The sequence below is a fragment of the Salminus brasiliensis genome, chromosome 7, assembly GCF_030463535.1.
Source record: "Salminus brasiliensis chromosome 7, fSalBra1.hap2, whole genome shotgun sequence".
Taxonomy (NCBI): domain Eukaryota; kingdom Metazoa; phylum Chordata; class Actinopteri; order Characiformes; family Bryconidae; genus Salminus; species Salminus brasiliensis.
The window spans coordinates 10,416,333-10,433,907 of NC_132884.1; the positions used below are offsets into that span (position 1 = coordinate 10,416,333).

Below are 17,575 nucleotides of genomic sequence, written 5' to 3' on the forward strand. Positions count from 1 at the left end.
CAGAGAAAGGCAGGAGTGTCTGTCTTCCCTGGTGTGTGTGCCCGTGGGTGTGTGTATGTGTGTGTGTTTGCACACATACACTAGTTTTACAGAGGAAGGCAGGAGTGTCTGCCTTCCCTGTAACTTCTCAGTTTTCTGGTTTCTTTTGGGAGATCCTTTTTGCCCACAGTTGTATTTCCCTCTAGTGGAAAATACCTCTAGGGGTAGCCAGCTCTCCCTGGTGTCCTTTGTTTGTTTATTAAACCCACCTCTTTTTAAGTTTCATTTGTTGGCCACCTTCATAACTGCTGCTTTGGTGAAGTGGCAGAGCGTCAGTCTTGCGACGCGGTGGCCTGGGTTTGAGTCCCGAGAGGCTTTATTTTTCATTTCCGTTTTACCTGCTCTAAGATTGAAAGACTCTGCACTTGGGCCCGTTGGTCACGTGATCGTGGTAGCCCACTCAGTAGCGCGCCGGCCCGGCGGCCTGGGTTCAAACCCCGCTGTAAGTGAGCACCACATTACAGCCATAGTTTTGTTTTGAATGCTTGAGGGGTTCTTTGCCTAGTTAAATTGATCTGGGCACTGTGCAGCATCATGTGTTTTGCATTAGTCTATATGAAGCTGTATAAAATATTATACAATGTTAGATGCATCCAGAAAATACATGTCTAACATTTAGGATGATAATCCTACAGTGTAATTTCAATACTATTATGATATTGTATTGAAAAACAGTAAGGGTATTTTTTTATGATTCACTATATGTATGAATAGTACTGTATAATATTACCACTTCCTGTCATTTACACTAGATATTAAGAAACATGTGGAAAGAGAAGCAGTCTCTTTTTACAGTAAGAGTGTATAGTACATAACCATTCATTTAGTACCTGGAAGCATTCACTTACATCCACATTAAGTCTAAAAGTCTAAAGACACAAATGAGAGCTAGATGCATTTTCATGTATTACTGCACTTCAATTTGTTTACTCTCTCTGATTTTTTCATTGTTATGTCTTGATGTATACATAATCAAACATAGAAATAAAAATGAAAAATTCTTGCTACTTCCAGCTGCTGTGGTGAAGTTCATCCCTCTGGCGGAAGCAGATAAGAATAAGAGAGTTGAGGCTGGAAACCCCATCGTACTGTACTGTGAGGTCTCCCACCCTGCAGCTGATGTGCGCTGGTTCAAAGATGGCCAGGAGCTTCACCAAGAAGAAGGGTTAAATATCCAAGCAGATGGCAACATGAGGAGAATCGTTATCCAATCATCAGAGTATTTCCACTCTGGAGTTTACACCTGCCAATCAAATGATGATGTCCTCAACTTTAATGTGAATGTTGAAGGTAAAGGTCGCAATTTATTGAGTTTTTTTGTTGCTAAAAAAATCGTACCCTTACCTGAAATATAGCTAATCCAACATTTTAAAGAAGTTTAGACTGCACCCTCAAAATGTCAAGTATTTAAATTCAGTGAGTGATGATTTAGTGTGTGATGTTTGCATAATGTTAAGTAGTCTTGAAGTTCAAGCGCAAAACTAAATACGCAAACCTTAGACATTAAACATGCCTTGAATGATCAGCTACATTTAAGGTAGAGAGTAAATTGTGGACATTTGATTCTTCAGAGGATCACATTAAAATAAATAATTATAACAGTTAATTATAAGTTGCTTAGCATAAGTAATGATACTGAAATTATTAGAAGTACAGAACACTATGCTGAAGCCTTTGATTTGACTTATCTTCACATTGACAAACTAAACACCCTCAGCACTACGGGCCACATTCGAGAGTCTGACAGAGGCAGAGAAGAGCAGGTCCGTGGATGCTGGACATCCATTAGTACTACGCTGTGAGTTATCTGACCCAGATGCAGAAGTTTGGTGGCTCAAGGATGGGGAGCCCATCTGTCTCCAAAGTGGAATAGACATCCAGACTGATGGCAACATTAGGACGTTGGTCATCGAGTCTGCTGATTTTGACCACTCCGGCACATACACTTGTCGGTCTGCTGATGATGTTGCTGTGTTTCAGGTGGACATTACAGGTGATACGGAGGTCTTTCTGTTTTGAAATTTGGCCTTTTTTAGTGTCTCTCTTAACCCTCCACTGTATCTTCCCTGTAACCTTTCCTCTTTTTCTTCTTTTTCACAAGCAAGAATTGTGAGGTGCACAATGAGCACTATGAATGCGTTTGAATTACAGAACTCACAGTGTGCATCACCTTTTGCTGTTGTTTGCTGCTGTACCCTTTCTACCTAACCTGTTTTCTCTCCCATTTTTGGATACTATTAACTTACGTATTATGCACACTGGAGTAAACCTTGCATATCTCCTTCACAGTCCAATACGACTGGATTTGTCTAATTGCATGGACAAAAAAGAAACTAAAACCTCTTTATCAACATGTTTCAGGCTGGTTCACAACATAAAACTCAACTTTGACTACAGTTTGATCTATTTTCACACATCTACCTTTTACTGACGATACTAGTGTCCTTCCTTATTGTGACAGGGCCCCCAGTATCGTTTAAGGAAATCCCTGCTGAGGAGAGGCAGAAGAGCACTATGGAGCTGGACCCTGTGGTGCTGCACTGTGAGCTCTCTCGGCCAGATTGCACCACTCAATGGTTCAAAGATGGAGTTAAGGTCCTCCAGAGTGACAGTGTCACCATCCAGACAGAGGGTACCATGCGCAGACTCATCATCCGTTCAGCACAACTCAGTGATGCTGGCACATACACATGCCAAGCAGGAGACAACACCACATCCTTCACTGTCAACGTTAAAGGTGTGTGAGTGCACTTTGCCATTTTGAGACATATATAGAGTCTAAAACCTGAGTTCCATACAAAGTCTAAAATTGTCTTATCCAAATGTATTTTCATTCAGCAGCATTATTCTGTCTCCAAACATATTCATTAGTATATTATTTAATTGTACGCCTAAAAGCAAATAGAAAATTATGACTCCAAGATAGTCATTTAGATAACATTTGTTGGCCTTAAGCATTTTCTTTCGTGCATGTTGAGTTGCTTTAGAGGCAGTTTGGCTCACATCACAAGGGGCTATATTAACATTACTTTGGCTAGCTAGCAATTTTAAGCCTTTTGCTTGTTAACAACTGTACCGGTCTTCCAGTTAACAATTGAAGTCAGAACTGAACAGCAAAAAACATTTTAAAACTGCCATTATACTGTGTTTTTCAATGCTTTTACACTTCTGTTTTAGAACTTTCTTTTATAAGGCGTTATAAATGCAAGATGTTAGTATGTCAAGCTCAATGCTAGCATCTTTTTACCCAAAATCGGTTTGCTATAAAAAAAAACTTTCTCATTGATTAGTTATCATTGATTCTTTTTTATACAACAGTTAGTTTCAGCCACGCTTGTCGATTGGTTGAGAAGCTTTCTAACTGCAACGTTATTTTACCATAGCAGCCTTTTTTCTATATCGCTCTGCTAAACGCTGTTGCTATAAATCATATATTAAATCAAGACGTAATGTAAAGGATGAGGATACACAATAACAAACAACAAAGACAAGAAAAGAATTATGAGTGGAAAGTATTTTATTTGTTGGTCTATAAAAGGTCTCTTTTTGCTTGTGTTTGCTTCATTATAGACGTGGCAATAATTTTACCATGTTCTATTGTATTCATGTAGTACATCTACTTTCCAAAATGAAACAAAAATCCTGTGTGAACAAATAGAAAAATATTTTATTTGCATTTATTTTTTGCCATTTAGCCCTCTCCATCCCATTCACTAAGGACACACTCTGACTCTAGCATTTCCCAGTGACTTTTTGGTATGAAGAAAGAAAAAAATTGATCATTACACACACTTGTGTTTTACTGTATAATTATATATGCTTAGAAGTTAGTCATTCAGTACATTAAAGAGATCCTTTTCATTTTTAATCCTGGCAACAAAACAAATTTGAGGGGTGGAGTATAGATATGTCAAACTGTTTCAAACCTTTACAGACTGTATTTGATTGAGAAATAGTATTTGAAGGAAACCTCTCATAAGGATTGTTCTTATTATTTATATATTACTTAGCATGTTTTATGCATACTGGATTTGTCTTTGAACAGAGCCGCCAGTAACAATTGTGGACCCAAAAGACGATGTCTGTTTGGAACGCTTTGTCTCAGAGGAGATAATACTGAACTGTGAGCTCTCCCGCTCGAATGGAGAAGCCTGCTGGTTTAAGGATGGCCTGAAAGTCCATGAGAATGAGAACATAAGGCTGAGTGCAGAAGGGCCTTACAGGAGACTGACCATCCTGTGTGCATCCAGGAGAGACTCAGGAGAGTATGTGTGTGACACAGGAGGTGACTCTGTTTTCTTCCAGCTTAATGTTACAGGTAAGCTTTACTGAACCAAGAAACTTCATCTGTGGAAATGAACCATTGCTAATGTTTTAAGTACTGTTTATGTTGTTATAAATGAGTGACCTATACATTATATTTTTATTGGATTTACACAGAATTGAGTGAGAGTTTTGAAATGTTCAACAGAATGTGTTGTATACTCTGTATACAAATTCATGGACATGTGAACAAAGACATTTTTCACTTTCTGTATTGTTGGGCTCACTCTAGGAAAAGTCATTCAATTTCAAGCTGAAAAAGTTAGTTTAGGGGGTTTTCTCTGCTGTTAAACATAGGGGACATTTTCTCAAGAGTTACGTAAGAGCAAGAAGAATTGGCTGCCAATCCGATGCCAATATTCATCATTTTCCATCTACATATCTGCTGATGCCAATGTCAATTCATAAACATTCATAAACCAGTACCAATAAATATAACATTTTCTTTGGCATGGTTACAAACACGGTAAACTTACCGTATTACCCAACCACCTTTACTTAAATGTTAAGTTCTTTCAGAGTACAATAAATATCATCATATTTGAAATATTATCTTAATCTAAATAACTGTCTGAAGACATACATTACTAGTAATTAAACACTCTAAAGGCGTATTTTGATTTTAGGATTTGTTAGACCTCTATCAAGTACAGGACAGTACAGCTCCAACACAGCAGACTTTAACACTCTTAACAGACTATTGTGTTAATGAAGACATTGATTAATTGGATCCATTGTGTTAGTTTATTGTTGTAAGTTGACAAGATGAGCGTACTCCATGAACTCATTCTGTGAATTCCTTTTCAATCAGAGACTCCAGTGCGCATCATATCCCCAAGTGAGTCTGAGGTGGAGATCTGTCTGCTGGCTTCAGAAAGGCTGATGCTAAGCTGTGAAATCTCTAAGGCAGAAGCAGAAGTCTGCTGGTACTGTGATGGCATGGAGGTAGAGCAGAGCAATGACCTCACACTGGAGGAGGATGGGGTTCACCGCAGGCTGATTATATCTCATACCACGATAGACGATTCGGCAGAGTACGTTTGTGAAACTGCAGACGATTCTGTGACCTTCTGGGTAAAAATTGAAGGTAACTTTACTCTTAGATATATATTTTTTTATTTAATGTATTGTATATAGTATATATGCTATATATATGCTTCGTTCATATTTAAATTTAGAATTCTTACATTATCAGATACATAATACATTACATTTACATTCGATTTACATCCTATATCAACATATCAAGGATGTACAAGGGTTACCTTACATAATGATGTAAGCCAAAATACTAGATACAGATACCAACCCTTAAGTTGTTAACCCTTTAAGTCAGTGAAGAGCTTCTTTATCCAAATCATTTTGAGGTGTTCAGACAGTCGGTACATTATTTAGTCAAGTATTCTTACTTACTTTTTTTTTGGTTCACAGAGCCCCCTGTAAAACTTTCCTGCTCTAAAAAGACAGATGGCATTATACAAACATTAGCTGGGGAAGCTGTGGTCTTAGAGCTGGAAGTGTCGCGTGAAAATGCTGAAGTCTGCTGGATGAAGAATGGAGTTAAAGTGGAGGAGAGCAACAACATCACCATCACCATGGATCGCCTAGTCCGCAAACTAATCATTCACTCTCCAAAGCTCGCAGACTCTGGCCTCTATACCTGCAATGCTATTGATGACACAATGGATTTCCAAGTCAAAATTTGTGGTACATTCAAACAGCTCCAATCACATTGCAAACCTTATTGCTACACTCTTATCTATGCTCCTATCCTAATCCTAACCCTCATCATGGCCTTAATCTTAACATTAGCCTCAACTCAAAACCTAATCCTGACCATCATTCTGGCCCTAATCTTAACTTTAATCTCAACCAAAAACCTAACCCTGGCCTTCATTTTGGCCCCTTATTTTCAACCTGATTCAGTTACAGATCTGAACTTGCTGATTTAGCCAGAAAAACAGCTGAATTCAGTCAAATGTCTGTGTTTAGTAATAGTATCTTGATAATCTACTGAATAGTGAGATGCTGCTAAGTCATTAATTAATGTGTTATTGATATGATACTGAGAGTCTAATGAGTGTTTATTTCATAAAAAGACCACTTCAAATACAGTGTACCTAACTCACTGAAAACAAGTTAGACTGTATGTGTTCACAATTAGAGTTGTATGTACACTGTTAAAAGTAAAAGATCCTTGAGGAACTTTTGGGGGTTCTCAAAGCACCTTAAGAGGTTCCTCCATTTTAAAATGAAGAACTTTCGAAAGTTCCTCAAAGACCTTATACTTGTAACATTTTCTTCCTCAATAGGTCTAAATGAAAACATGATTAATGTATTCCTCTGTAACGTCTTAATTTTAAATGTAATGTGTTAGACCTTCAGTTCAGCTCTTAAAGTCCTAGCCAATAGGAATACTCACATGGTTGTGCCTGTCTTTTTACCACATGTTCACAATGAAATATAAGCATTTTTTACAACAGAGTTGCTTACAGAGTTTAAATTCAGCAAGCAGGATGACAAGAGTAAATACAAATTAAAGCTTAGAAGGTTTCCTACTGTACAATAAGTATCATTGGGCAAGGTTCACTTTCCTGTGTAACATGATTCAATTGTTAGTCCTTCTTGAGTGTCTGCCACTCTAGACATATGGACAACGACACTTTGAGATTTTTTCTAGTAGACACTGTTTTCTTCTGCCATCAGAGTCACCGCTTAAAATCCTGAAGAAAGATGAGATTAAAACAGATTGCAAGGCCTTGCTTTCCGATGACATTGTGCTGGAATGTGAGCTGTCAAGACCAAATGGGGAAGTCAAATGGTACAAAGATGGTGACCGTATAGAGGAAAATGAACGCTTCTGCTTTGAGGAGGAAGGAGCTTTCAGATCCTTGGTCATACTCTGTGCAGAGCTGGAAGACTCTGGGGAATATTTCCTTGATGCAAAAGATGACAATATTTCATTTAATGTCACTGTGCAAGGTATGAAGATAAAGACACTCTGTTTTTACATTTCTAAATGTATTACTTTTTATAGCTGCTATTCATGTACTTGCATTTTCTAAGTACTTTATCATTGTTTGGTGTATTTTTGTCCCGTAGAGCCTCCTGTGAAAATTATGGGAAACTCAATGCAGCCTGATGTCCAGGAAATGGTGTCAGGTGATGACCTGATCCTGGCATGTGAGGTGTCACGTGCGAACGCACTTGTTCAGTGGCTCTTTAATGAAAAACCACTGCTTCCTGATTCTCGCACCTACATCGAGAGCTATGGCACACTACGCAAGCTCATCATATCTAATATTCAACCTTCTGACTCTGGGAAATACATGTGTGATGCTGATGATGATAAAATGCTGACTGTAATCAAAGTTCAAGGTATGAAAACCCCTTCACTTTAAAGCCTTTTCATGCAGAAAATAATGTGTATATATATATATATGTCAGCATTTGCATAACCAATTAGTTTGTTTTCTTGAAAGAAAAATGTAATCGCATTTTTAAAAAGCACATCTATTGGGCCGTGTGGTAAATGAATAGGTTTCAAAGCTTTTTTGAAAAGCTTTTTTTCAAATCATTTTCCCCTTTGATTATGAGGTATTAAGTATGAGATATTTTGCCTATATTGTCCCAAAGTGATCAGTTAAAGGAACATTATGCAGCAATTGTGCTTTAAAACTACAGGTCCAAAATCATTTAGTTGGTACACTAAGGGCTTTTTCACACTTGTCCTGAATACACAAATCTACATCCAGGGGGAGGGGCTGCTTTGCTTTCACACAGAAGAATTCCATATGAATCGTGAATTGTGCAATTTATTTGCGAGTCCATTTGAATCAAACCCCAGACAACCAATTTTAGGAGGACCAGAGATTGGTTCTTTGGACTGCTCTTAGCTCTCAGCTTTCACCAAACGTACCAAACTCCAGGGCAAGTGCTTCTGGGTCTAAAAAAAACTGTTATAAATACATTAACTTGTAATAGGTAGAATACCATCTCTGATGTTCCCACTCAATGTAACTTTGGTGGAGCTGCATAATACCTGAGTAATCTGAGTCATACTACTACCACATAGTAATAATACATGGTTCGTTCACTTCTAATGCCGGTTCTTTATCACTCAGCTTGTGAACAAATGCCCAAGAGCAAATATTCTGCATAATACTGCTTTACATACTGCATATTAGCTTGCAGGTAGCACATAATTAGCAATGCTTGTGTTTCAGCTGTTTGAAACTACTTTTAGCCTCGAAATTCAAAAAAGATGTCTGGAAGAAAAATGTACACACAACGAGTTCTGGTACTCCCTTATCCCCAATAAGGACATGTGTTTAGAGGTCTTTAGGTCAGAAGGCGAACTTAAAGTTTTTTTTATCTATCTCTCCAGAACTCATGTTGTTCTTTTTTTTTATTATTCATCCAGGACTGCATAATAATTAATGAAATGCAAAAGTCCATAAGGAGGTGTTTTGCATAATACACAGCAAAAAATAAATGTTAGGTGTAGTAAAGAAAAGAAATGAAGAAGTGCAAACTGTGTAATGAAGTAAAAATTAAACTAATATATAGAATGTTTCATATTTTTCTTCTTATTGAACTACTGTGAATAGATCATTACAGTGGATTATTTATGAATCAATGAATACCATCTTAGTACTCCCCCAAAAAACTTAAATTATTAATGGGGAATTTAAGTTACACCCTAAGAATTACTATTCGGTAAATTCATGCAAAACAATGCAAACTGGCTGTGTTGTTCCTAAGTTATAACAGAGGATAGAAAGCCAGAAACTACTGGTGGTTTTATTGAGTTTAAGGGATTAAACAAATTGTTTTCAAATAACTTCTGTTTTTTAGCTTACAGTGTTACGTTATAATTTATTAAGTAGCATCAATAATCAATATAAAATGTGATTGAGAACATTGAGAATTTGATGAATGTATACAGGGATATGGTGTCTCACAAAAACAGTAGCAGTGGTGCAACTGCTACTATAGCAGGGCCCAGAGAATAGTACGTGGCCTTATATATAGTGTGGCCTTTTTCAGAACTTCAGTTATTAGATTCTTGGATCTTTGTGTCTTCCAGAGCCTCCTGTTGAGTTTCTTGATAAAGAAGAGATGGTCATGGTTACGGGTTATGAGGCAGAGAGCATTACTCTGACTGCCATGGTGTCCAGGAACAATGCTCCAGTGCGCTGGCTCAAGGACTGGACACCGGTCAGTGGAGAACGCTTTCACACAGACAGTCAGGGCCTGGTGCGCACCCTCACGATTAACCCTCTAAAGAGGTCAGACAGTGGAGAGTACACATGTGATGCTAATACAGACGAGCTGCACTTCAGTCTGCTGGTCAAAGGTTTGCAATATTTTATAACTCTTACAGCTTGTTGTACATCACATTGATATGAAGGAAACAACTCAAAGCAAAATCCATTTTTATAGTGGCATCTAAAAGAACACCCTGCTGTTTTTCAGCTTTGGCTTGTAACTGGTTTGAGATGGTAGCTGCTCTTTGGTGGCTCAAGTGGTTAAAAAGCTGGACATTCAAGTGAAAACACACCCTAGGCTGGTAAGCCAGCTGGTTAACCAGTTCTTGACCAGCATAAAATATGTTTGACACTTGAGTTTGATGAACTAGCTGGTCCATCAGCACGACCAACAGCTTCAAACGGCTTGGTAATGCTGTTTATGCTTGTCAACCAGCTTAGTTATGCTGTTTATGCTTGTCAACTAGCTTGGTAAAACTGGTCATACCGCTGGACCAGGCTTGGTTATGCTGGTCAGCCGGCATGGTCATGATGGTCATGCTGTTCAACGAGCTTGTTCATACTGGTTGTCTAGCTTGGTCAAGTTCTTCATGCTTGCAGACCAGCTAAACCATCAAACTGAAAAACAAAAACATATGCTGGTCAAGAGCTAAGCTGATGTACCAGCTTAACTAGCTTGGCCTGGCCGGGTTGTTTTTTTTTCAGTAGGGTAGTTTAGTTTAAAATTCACATATGTCCCTTTTTCTTTTTACCCCAAATAGTAGTAATCGGCCAGAACATGTTACGTGTGTACTATGGCAATAATGGCAATGTAACTTTTGAGAACATACTTTGCATTCACACATTTCTCTGTGTTTGTCTGTATATGTTGTATCTACTCAGAAATGCGCATTAAGTTTGTAAAACCACTGTTTGACACTGTGGCCCATAAGGACGGCATGATCACTCTGCGCTGCGAGGTCTGTAAGGCCAAAGCTGATGTGCAGTGGCTAAAGGATGGTGTTGAGATCATCCCCAGCCGCCGTTTCTCAATCCGGGCTGATGACATGGAGAGAAGTCTCACCATCCACCGCATCAACAAAGAGGACGCGGGAGAGTACACCTGCGAGTCTAGAGACGATCGCACCAGTGCAAGGATCAGGGTGGAGCGTAAGTTGGATGCTAATGTAGCGTGATGGAGCACAGATTCTGTATTTACGAATTTTGTTTGTAATTTTAAGTGACATGTATATCATGATCATCACTTCATCACAATATCATGAGGTCACAATGCATCGTGACATTACAATATCATGAGGTTACAATGCATCATTACATTACAATATCATGAGGTCACAATACATCATTACATTGCAATATCATGAAGTCACAATACATTGTTACATCACAATATCAAAGGTCACAAGGCATTGTGACATCACAATTTCATGATCACAATGCATTGTTATGTCCTAATATCATGAGGTCACAATGTATTGTTACATCACAGAGAGCACAGAATTCATTATTTACATGGGCCAGAAACATCATTTAAGAGAGGTTTCTGTCAGTGCATGCCATACTGGATTTAATCACAATATCATGAGGTCACAATGCATCATTACATCACAATATCGAGGTCACAGTGCATCATTACCTCACAATATCATGAGGTCACAATGCATCGCTACATCACAATATCATGATCACAATGCATCGCTATATCACAATATCATGAGGTCACAATGCATCGTGACATCACAATATCGAAGGTCACAATGCATCGTGGCATCACAATATCATGAGGTCACAATGCATCATTACATCACAATATCAAGGTCAAAATGCATCATTACATCACAATATTGAGGTCACAATGCACCGTGACATCACAATATCTTGAGGTCACAATGCATTGTTACATTGTTACATCACAATATCATGAGGTCACAATGCATCGCTACATCGTTACATCACAATATCATGGGGTCACAATGCATTGTTACATCACAATATCATGAGGTCACAATTCATTGTTACATCACAATATCATGAGGTCACAATGCATCATTACATCACAATATTGAAGGTCACAATGCATCATGACATCACAATATGGAGGTCACAATGCATCATGACATCACAATATCATGAGGTCACAATGCATCATTACATCACAATATCGAGGTCACAATGCATCATTACATCACAATATGGAGGTCACAATGCATCGTGACATCACAATATCATGAGGTCACCATTCATCATGATCATGATCACAATGCACCACTTCATCATAATGTCATGATCACAATGCATTGTGACATCACAATATCAAGGTGAAAATGCAACGTGACATCACAATATTAAGGTAACGATGCATTGTGACATCACAATATCGAGGTCACAATGCATTGTTACATCATAATATCCTGATACACAGTACATGCCATATTGGATTTTGTTTGTAATTTTTGTTAATCTTTGTATGTAATAGTAGATCAAATAAGTGACATGTAAATTCTAATAATTGTTTTCAGGAAAAAAACACTGCAGAATAATCCATTTACAGATAAGAAATACAGAATAATGTGTTTTTTGAAATCAATAGTGTTATCAATTTTGAATTTTTGTCTTTGAAAAAAAATATTAATGACACGTTGTATAATGACCCAGCAATTTTGAATGATTTTTGTGCCTGCTGGAAGACCCTTGGTGCTCTAGAATAGTGGGTATCAACTTGGTCCTAGGTGGTTTGATAACCACTGCTCTAAATAACATGTTGAGCGGGGCATGATAGCATTGTGACCTTTACCATGAGCTTTGAGGCTTGTCTAAAACCAACATCAAATAAAGCATTGCATCGTAACAGTGTAGTAGCAGCTTGTGATGCCAGAGCTACTCTCAGATCTAAAAAGTCTGCTTCTGACCTTTACCAGGCAAATTTTTCCCATACCACTGGCTTCACCACAAGCCCAACGCATGACTGACTCAGCCCCTGTGCTTAACAGAAATGTTATTTTCATGAAATCCGACACCATTTATTCTCCTAACATACAATATATGGACAAAACTATTGAGACGCCTGCTCATTCATTATTTCTTCTGTCTTTATACTGCTGTTGTTGGAGTAACTGTCTCTACTGTCCAGGGAACTACTAGATTTTAGAGAATTGGGGATTTGACTGCATTCAGCAACAAGAGCGTTAGGTCAGGATGTTGGATGATCACCACCCTACTTCATCCCCAACTCCCCAAACCATGTATTAGGTGGAGTAGCATCATTCCTGAGAACACAGTGCCACTGCTCAGCAGCTCAATGCTGGGGGGATTTGTACCCCTCTAGTCTGCGCTTGGTGTTAGGCATGGTCCCAATAGGTTCATGTTTTTCAGCTCTAGAGAGTCCAATTCAAATTTGCATTTGCATCTGTGTCAGCAATGAGTGTAAGGTAAAGCAGCTGAATGCATTAATTAAAATGGGTGTCCATAAACATTTAAGCATATAGAGTATTTGAACTGAATGGATAGGTGGGGTTGCAGGAAAGGCTTTATTTAGATTAATCCTTCTTGAAGGTTATGCAGATGTCGCTTTGGAGATCAGTTAATCTTCTACTCGCTTAACTATTTAGAGTAACAGGTATTTTGACCAGGGTTGTCCAAACTTTTGCATGCCCCTGTATTAGCATATGGTCACATCATAAACAACATAATTTATTTATATATAATCAATTTGATAACAACTCAATGTGGTACCTATAAGGAACCTTATATATGTATATAAACCCATATATTCACAACCGCTGTCTGCCATCTTCCTGCAGTGCCCCGTGTGGTGGAGTTCCTCACTGAGCTCCACAACACCACGGTGATGGAAGGCGAGGAGGCCACCTTTAAGTGTGTGGTGTCGCCAGATGATGTTCAGATGGTCTGGTTCATGGATGGAGAAATCATCAAGCCCAGTGAGCGTTTTGTCATTGAGCAGAATGGCCTGTGTCACATGCTAATCATCCGTAATGTCCAGTTACTAGACTCCTCCAGGATCACAGCCGAGGCTGAAGGAGTCATCTCCAAAGCCAGCCTCAAGGTCCAAGGTGAGTGAAAGCAGTGTGTGATTTATGGAAGTAGAGTTTCTTAGATACACACAGTAAACATGATATATGTAGACAGGGTTACTCAAGTGCATACACTAAACAAGATGGCTGCATTTCTGAAGGACACTGATACATGTGTTTACACTTTTTTAGTTAAATACTGCCAAGATCAAAGTTGAGTCACAATCATGATTCCATGTAGCCAGGTCAGGTTTTTGTTGTTATCGATTATGTTTTTGCTATACATTAATTTTATGTATACATATTCGCATATTCACAATTTAGTAACAATATTTTTCACTATTGCACATTTTTTACAAAAGTTAATTAATTAGTACTGTAAAATGTCTGTCTGAAGCATTTCAATATTATATAGCAATTTCAATTTTGAATTTGTCATGTTTGTGATGTCACACAAACCAATACATTTGCATCTGGACACATGTTCAGTAGGGCTGTGAAATGGCAAGAACCTGGTGATACAATACATATCACGATGCAGTGGTTACAATTCAATATTTTGTGAAGCTGTGAGCAAGACAATATTTTGGATTGGATAAAATCTGAGGAAAATTTAAATATAAGTGCACTTTTTATACAGTCAGTCATCTTTACAGCTAAAGTTTTAATAGAAATGGATACTGTGTTTTTGAGAGTGGATACAATATTGCAAAACATATATACAATACTTTAATAAAATAAAAAAAATCTTACACCCCTAATATTTAGTCCACATAATTTTTAGCGATGTTCTGCTCGGGCTAAAATTAGGACAATTCTTTAGGCCTTAATTTAATTTTAAATTAATTGAGTATTTTGGCAGAATTGTTAGAGTTATGGGGCAGCAAAGGTTTTATTACACAATTCTATTACCAAGGAATTGCCCCACCAGTTTGCTTAGAAGTCCATGTAGTTACTGAATAACACAAAGTTTGTAATAAGCCTTGGAGTGTTAAGGAGTTAACTTTCCCTTTCTAATGACAGCTTCTTAATTCTTCTCCATTGATGCTTTAACTCAGAGGCTCAGGTGCTGTTCAATAAGAAGATGGAAGCAGTGATGGCTGAGGAATTTGGAGAGGCCACTCTAGAGACCGAGGTCAGTCTGGAGTCAGGGGAGGTGCAATGGATGCGTCAAGGTGTGGTCATCCAGGCGGGACCTCGCCACACGCTGATCCAGAGTGGTTGCAAGAGGGGCCTGAAGATCACCAACCTCAGCCTGTCTGACCGTGGCACCTACCGTTGTGAGACCCTTCATGACCGCACACAGGTCAAACTCAATGTGGAGCGTAAGTGTGAATTACATAATAAAAAAATTAACATACTTAATTAACATACTAGAATCGTGGTGATTACATTACCCAATCAAGTCTCACTGGGTTTATCGCTAGCAATGAGAAAACATCTAATTACATATTAATTGAAACACACAAAATGTCCCAAGTGAAGAGGAAAAGACTTAATTATAATAAGAATAATTACAGAAGATACTAAGAAACTAAGCTATGTTATGCAGCTTATGTAAGCTATGTTACGCAGCTATCTTGGTGATGTAAACCAGCTGGTAAAAGTAGAGTTTGTAGAGTTTGGAAAATGATTTTTTTGGTATCTAAAACCACAAAAGTGACATAAGGTCATCTTGAAGAACAATTATAAATGAAAGCTGTCAAATATGGTCTCTTTAAAGAGCTTTCATTGATCTTAATGCTACCCTGGCTAAACCCTGAAATCCAGCTTCTCGGTATGTGCCTGACCTCTGCTAATGGCATGTGGCTCAGTGCTATCACATACAAAAATAACTCAACCTGCTGGCTGGACAAAGCCTGTTTGTGTGAGAGGAGGCTGGTGAAACAGCAGTATGTCATTTTAGAAAGTGTAGGCTTTAGCTAACACTGAAGACATATTAGACATGCACATAGTGTTGTGCTATACATTCATCAAGGGTTCTTTAGTGAAGGCAATAGTTCTATATAGAACCATTTGGATGTTTAAATTGTTCTTTGCTTGGTTACAACCATCTTCTATGTAGCACCCAAAAGGGTTCCACAATTGCTACAAGTCAAATAAGGCCTTTATAGTACTACCTTGAAACCTTTTCGCATAGAAAATACTGATAATATTTTGACAATAAAAGCTTTGTACTGTAACTGTTCAGACTTTGCTGTAAATGTCATGTATATTTGGCAGCCACTGGGTTGCTTTGACCACCTGCTGTAGTGCTTTGGAGTCAGTGAAAGTGAAGTCTGCATATTCTTCTTTAGGCATCTAGATTTGAGTATTAAGAATTTGGCTGGCCAAAAGCATACACTCCTTTGTCCCCTTACCCCAAATGTAGTGAGGCATGTCTTAAGCAGAGGGACAGTTTTTTTGTCCATCAATCACACTGTGAGAAGCCTGAACTATGGTGTCATCATCAAGCATGAGTCATGCAGTGCAGTCGTGAGTGAAGTGTAGTTAAGGCCATAACAGGTTGCTTAAGTTGGTGAGTCATCTATGACGTCAGTTGTGGAAAAGTCAGTGAGGCAGATTCACCATGCTAATAAACACAGACAGAACGTACAATTAACGTATGATCAGTGCAGTATAAACCTGTCTGGCCCACATGCTTTTTGAATGGAAGCCTGTTTCCACCAGATAGGATAAAAAAGTTTGTATCCTTCACTGTTTCTGATTCAAATATTGACTAGTTAAAACATCATACTTTCACAAGAACTTTGCCTTAGATAGTAAAACAAAAACTTTTAGTCTTTGAGTTTATTTAGAAATTTTGAAAATTAACTGCTAGAAAAACTCATTTTTCAGATGGTGGAGCTGATCTTCTAGATTGCTCTGCTCAGAGCATTTGGAAAGCATATGATTTTGTAAAATTATCTTGCTCATATGGTGTTGAACCTGTGGTGAGTGTGAGGTCTTAGGAACCTGCATCACAGTATGGCAACAGCCAAAATAGTTTTATTATGTGCTCTTAAAATATTTTGGAAAATATATTTGGATGAAATTAGTCCATCAAACTATTAACAGTTGATTATCAGTAGTTGCAGTAGTTGCAGAAGGCCTAAATGTAAAGTTCTTTCTTGACAGATTGACAATTTAAGGCTGATTTATGCTTCTGTGTCGCATCAACACAGAATCTACGCTGTAGCCTGCGTAAGGAGCCATCGTATCTGTCCGTCTGCATCACTCTGCAGTTACACTGGTAATAGGGTTTCTATGTCACTGTCGAATAAGTGTACTACAAACGATGGCAACTGAAACTGAGGGGATTATGTTGGAGTTAATAGCTGTTACTTTTACTAAAATTTCTGCAACGAAAGAGTGAGTCAACATTCCATTCGGATGAGATGGTCCAGTGCGGCCATTGAACCGAATGAAGCAGGAGGGTAAAATCGTCTGTGCTTGTCCAGCCGCTGACATGAGACAAGGACAAGGAAATACAGGTAGATTTGATGATTTGGTTCATCATGTGCAACCATTTATCTCACATCAGAATACGCACAGTCCATATCCATGTTCCCCAACTAAATTTTAAAGTGGCAGTAAAGGTGGAAATACAAAGCTACTAAGCAGACAGGTAACAGAACACAATGTGTAGTTACATTTCTGGGGAGGTGCGCGTAAGGCTACGGCTGGTGTAGGCGTAGGGTATGGCATAGGATATGTATGGCATAGGATACGTGGCTACACATATGCTTTGCCACAGAAGCACAAATATGCCTTTTGACACGCACAATGCTTTGTAAAAAAAAAATTTGAATTACTTGCTTAGGGAATTTTTAAGAATGTTAAAAGGAATCAGTGAACATCATTCTTTCACAGGCGTCCTTTTCATCTAGGTGAGTCAATGCTGCCAGAATGACTTGAAAAAGTGTGTCCTCA

The 17,575-nt window shown here is 38.3% G+C and overlaps 1 protein-coding gene across 1 annotated transcript in view; it reads left to right on the top strand.

Annotated features, from left to right (window-relative positions):
* The window catches only part of obsl1a (obscurin like cytoskeletal adaptor 1a), a 38,301-nt gene that overhangs the window by 14,905 nt on the left and 5,821 nt on the right, over nt 1-17,575 (top strand). The window contains exons 6-14 of the mRNA XM_072682933.1: nt 1,054-1,329; nt 2,501-2,776; nt 4,085-4,357; nt 5,174-5,449; nt 5,794-6,069; nt 7,069-7,344; nt 7,465-7,740; nt 13,433-13,702; nt 14,722-14,988. Coding sequence (XP_072539034.1) covers nt 1,054-1,329; nt 2,501-2,776; nt 4,085-4,357; nt 5,174-5,449; nt 5,794-6,069; nt 7,069-7,344; nt 7,465-7,740; nt 13,433-13,702; nt 14,722-14,988 — 2,466 coding nt within the window. The remainder of the gene's footprint in view (nt 1-1,053; nt 1,330-2,500; nt 2,777-4,084; nt 4,358-5,173; nt 5,450-5,793; nt 6,070-7,068; nt 7,345-7,464; nt 7,741-13,432; nt 13,703-14,721; nt 14,989-17,575) is intronic.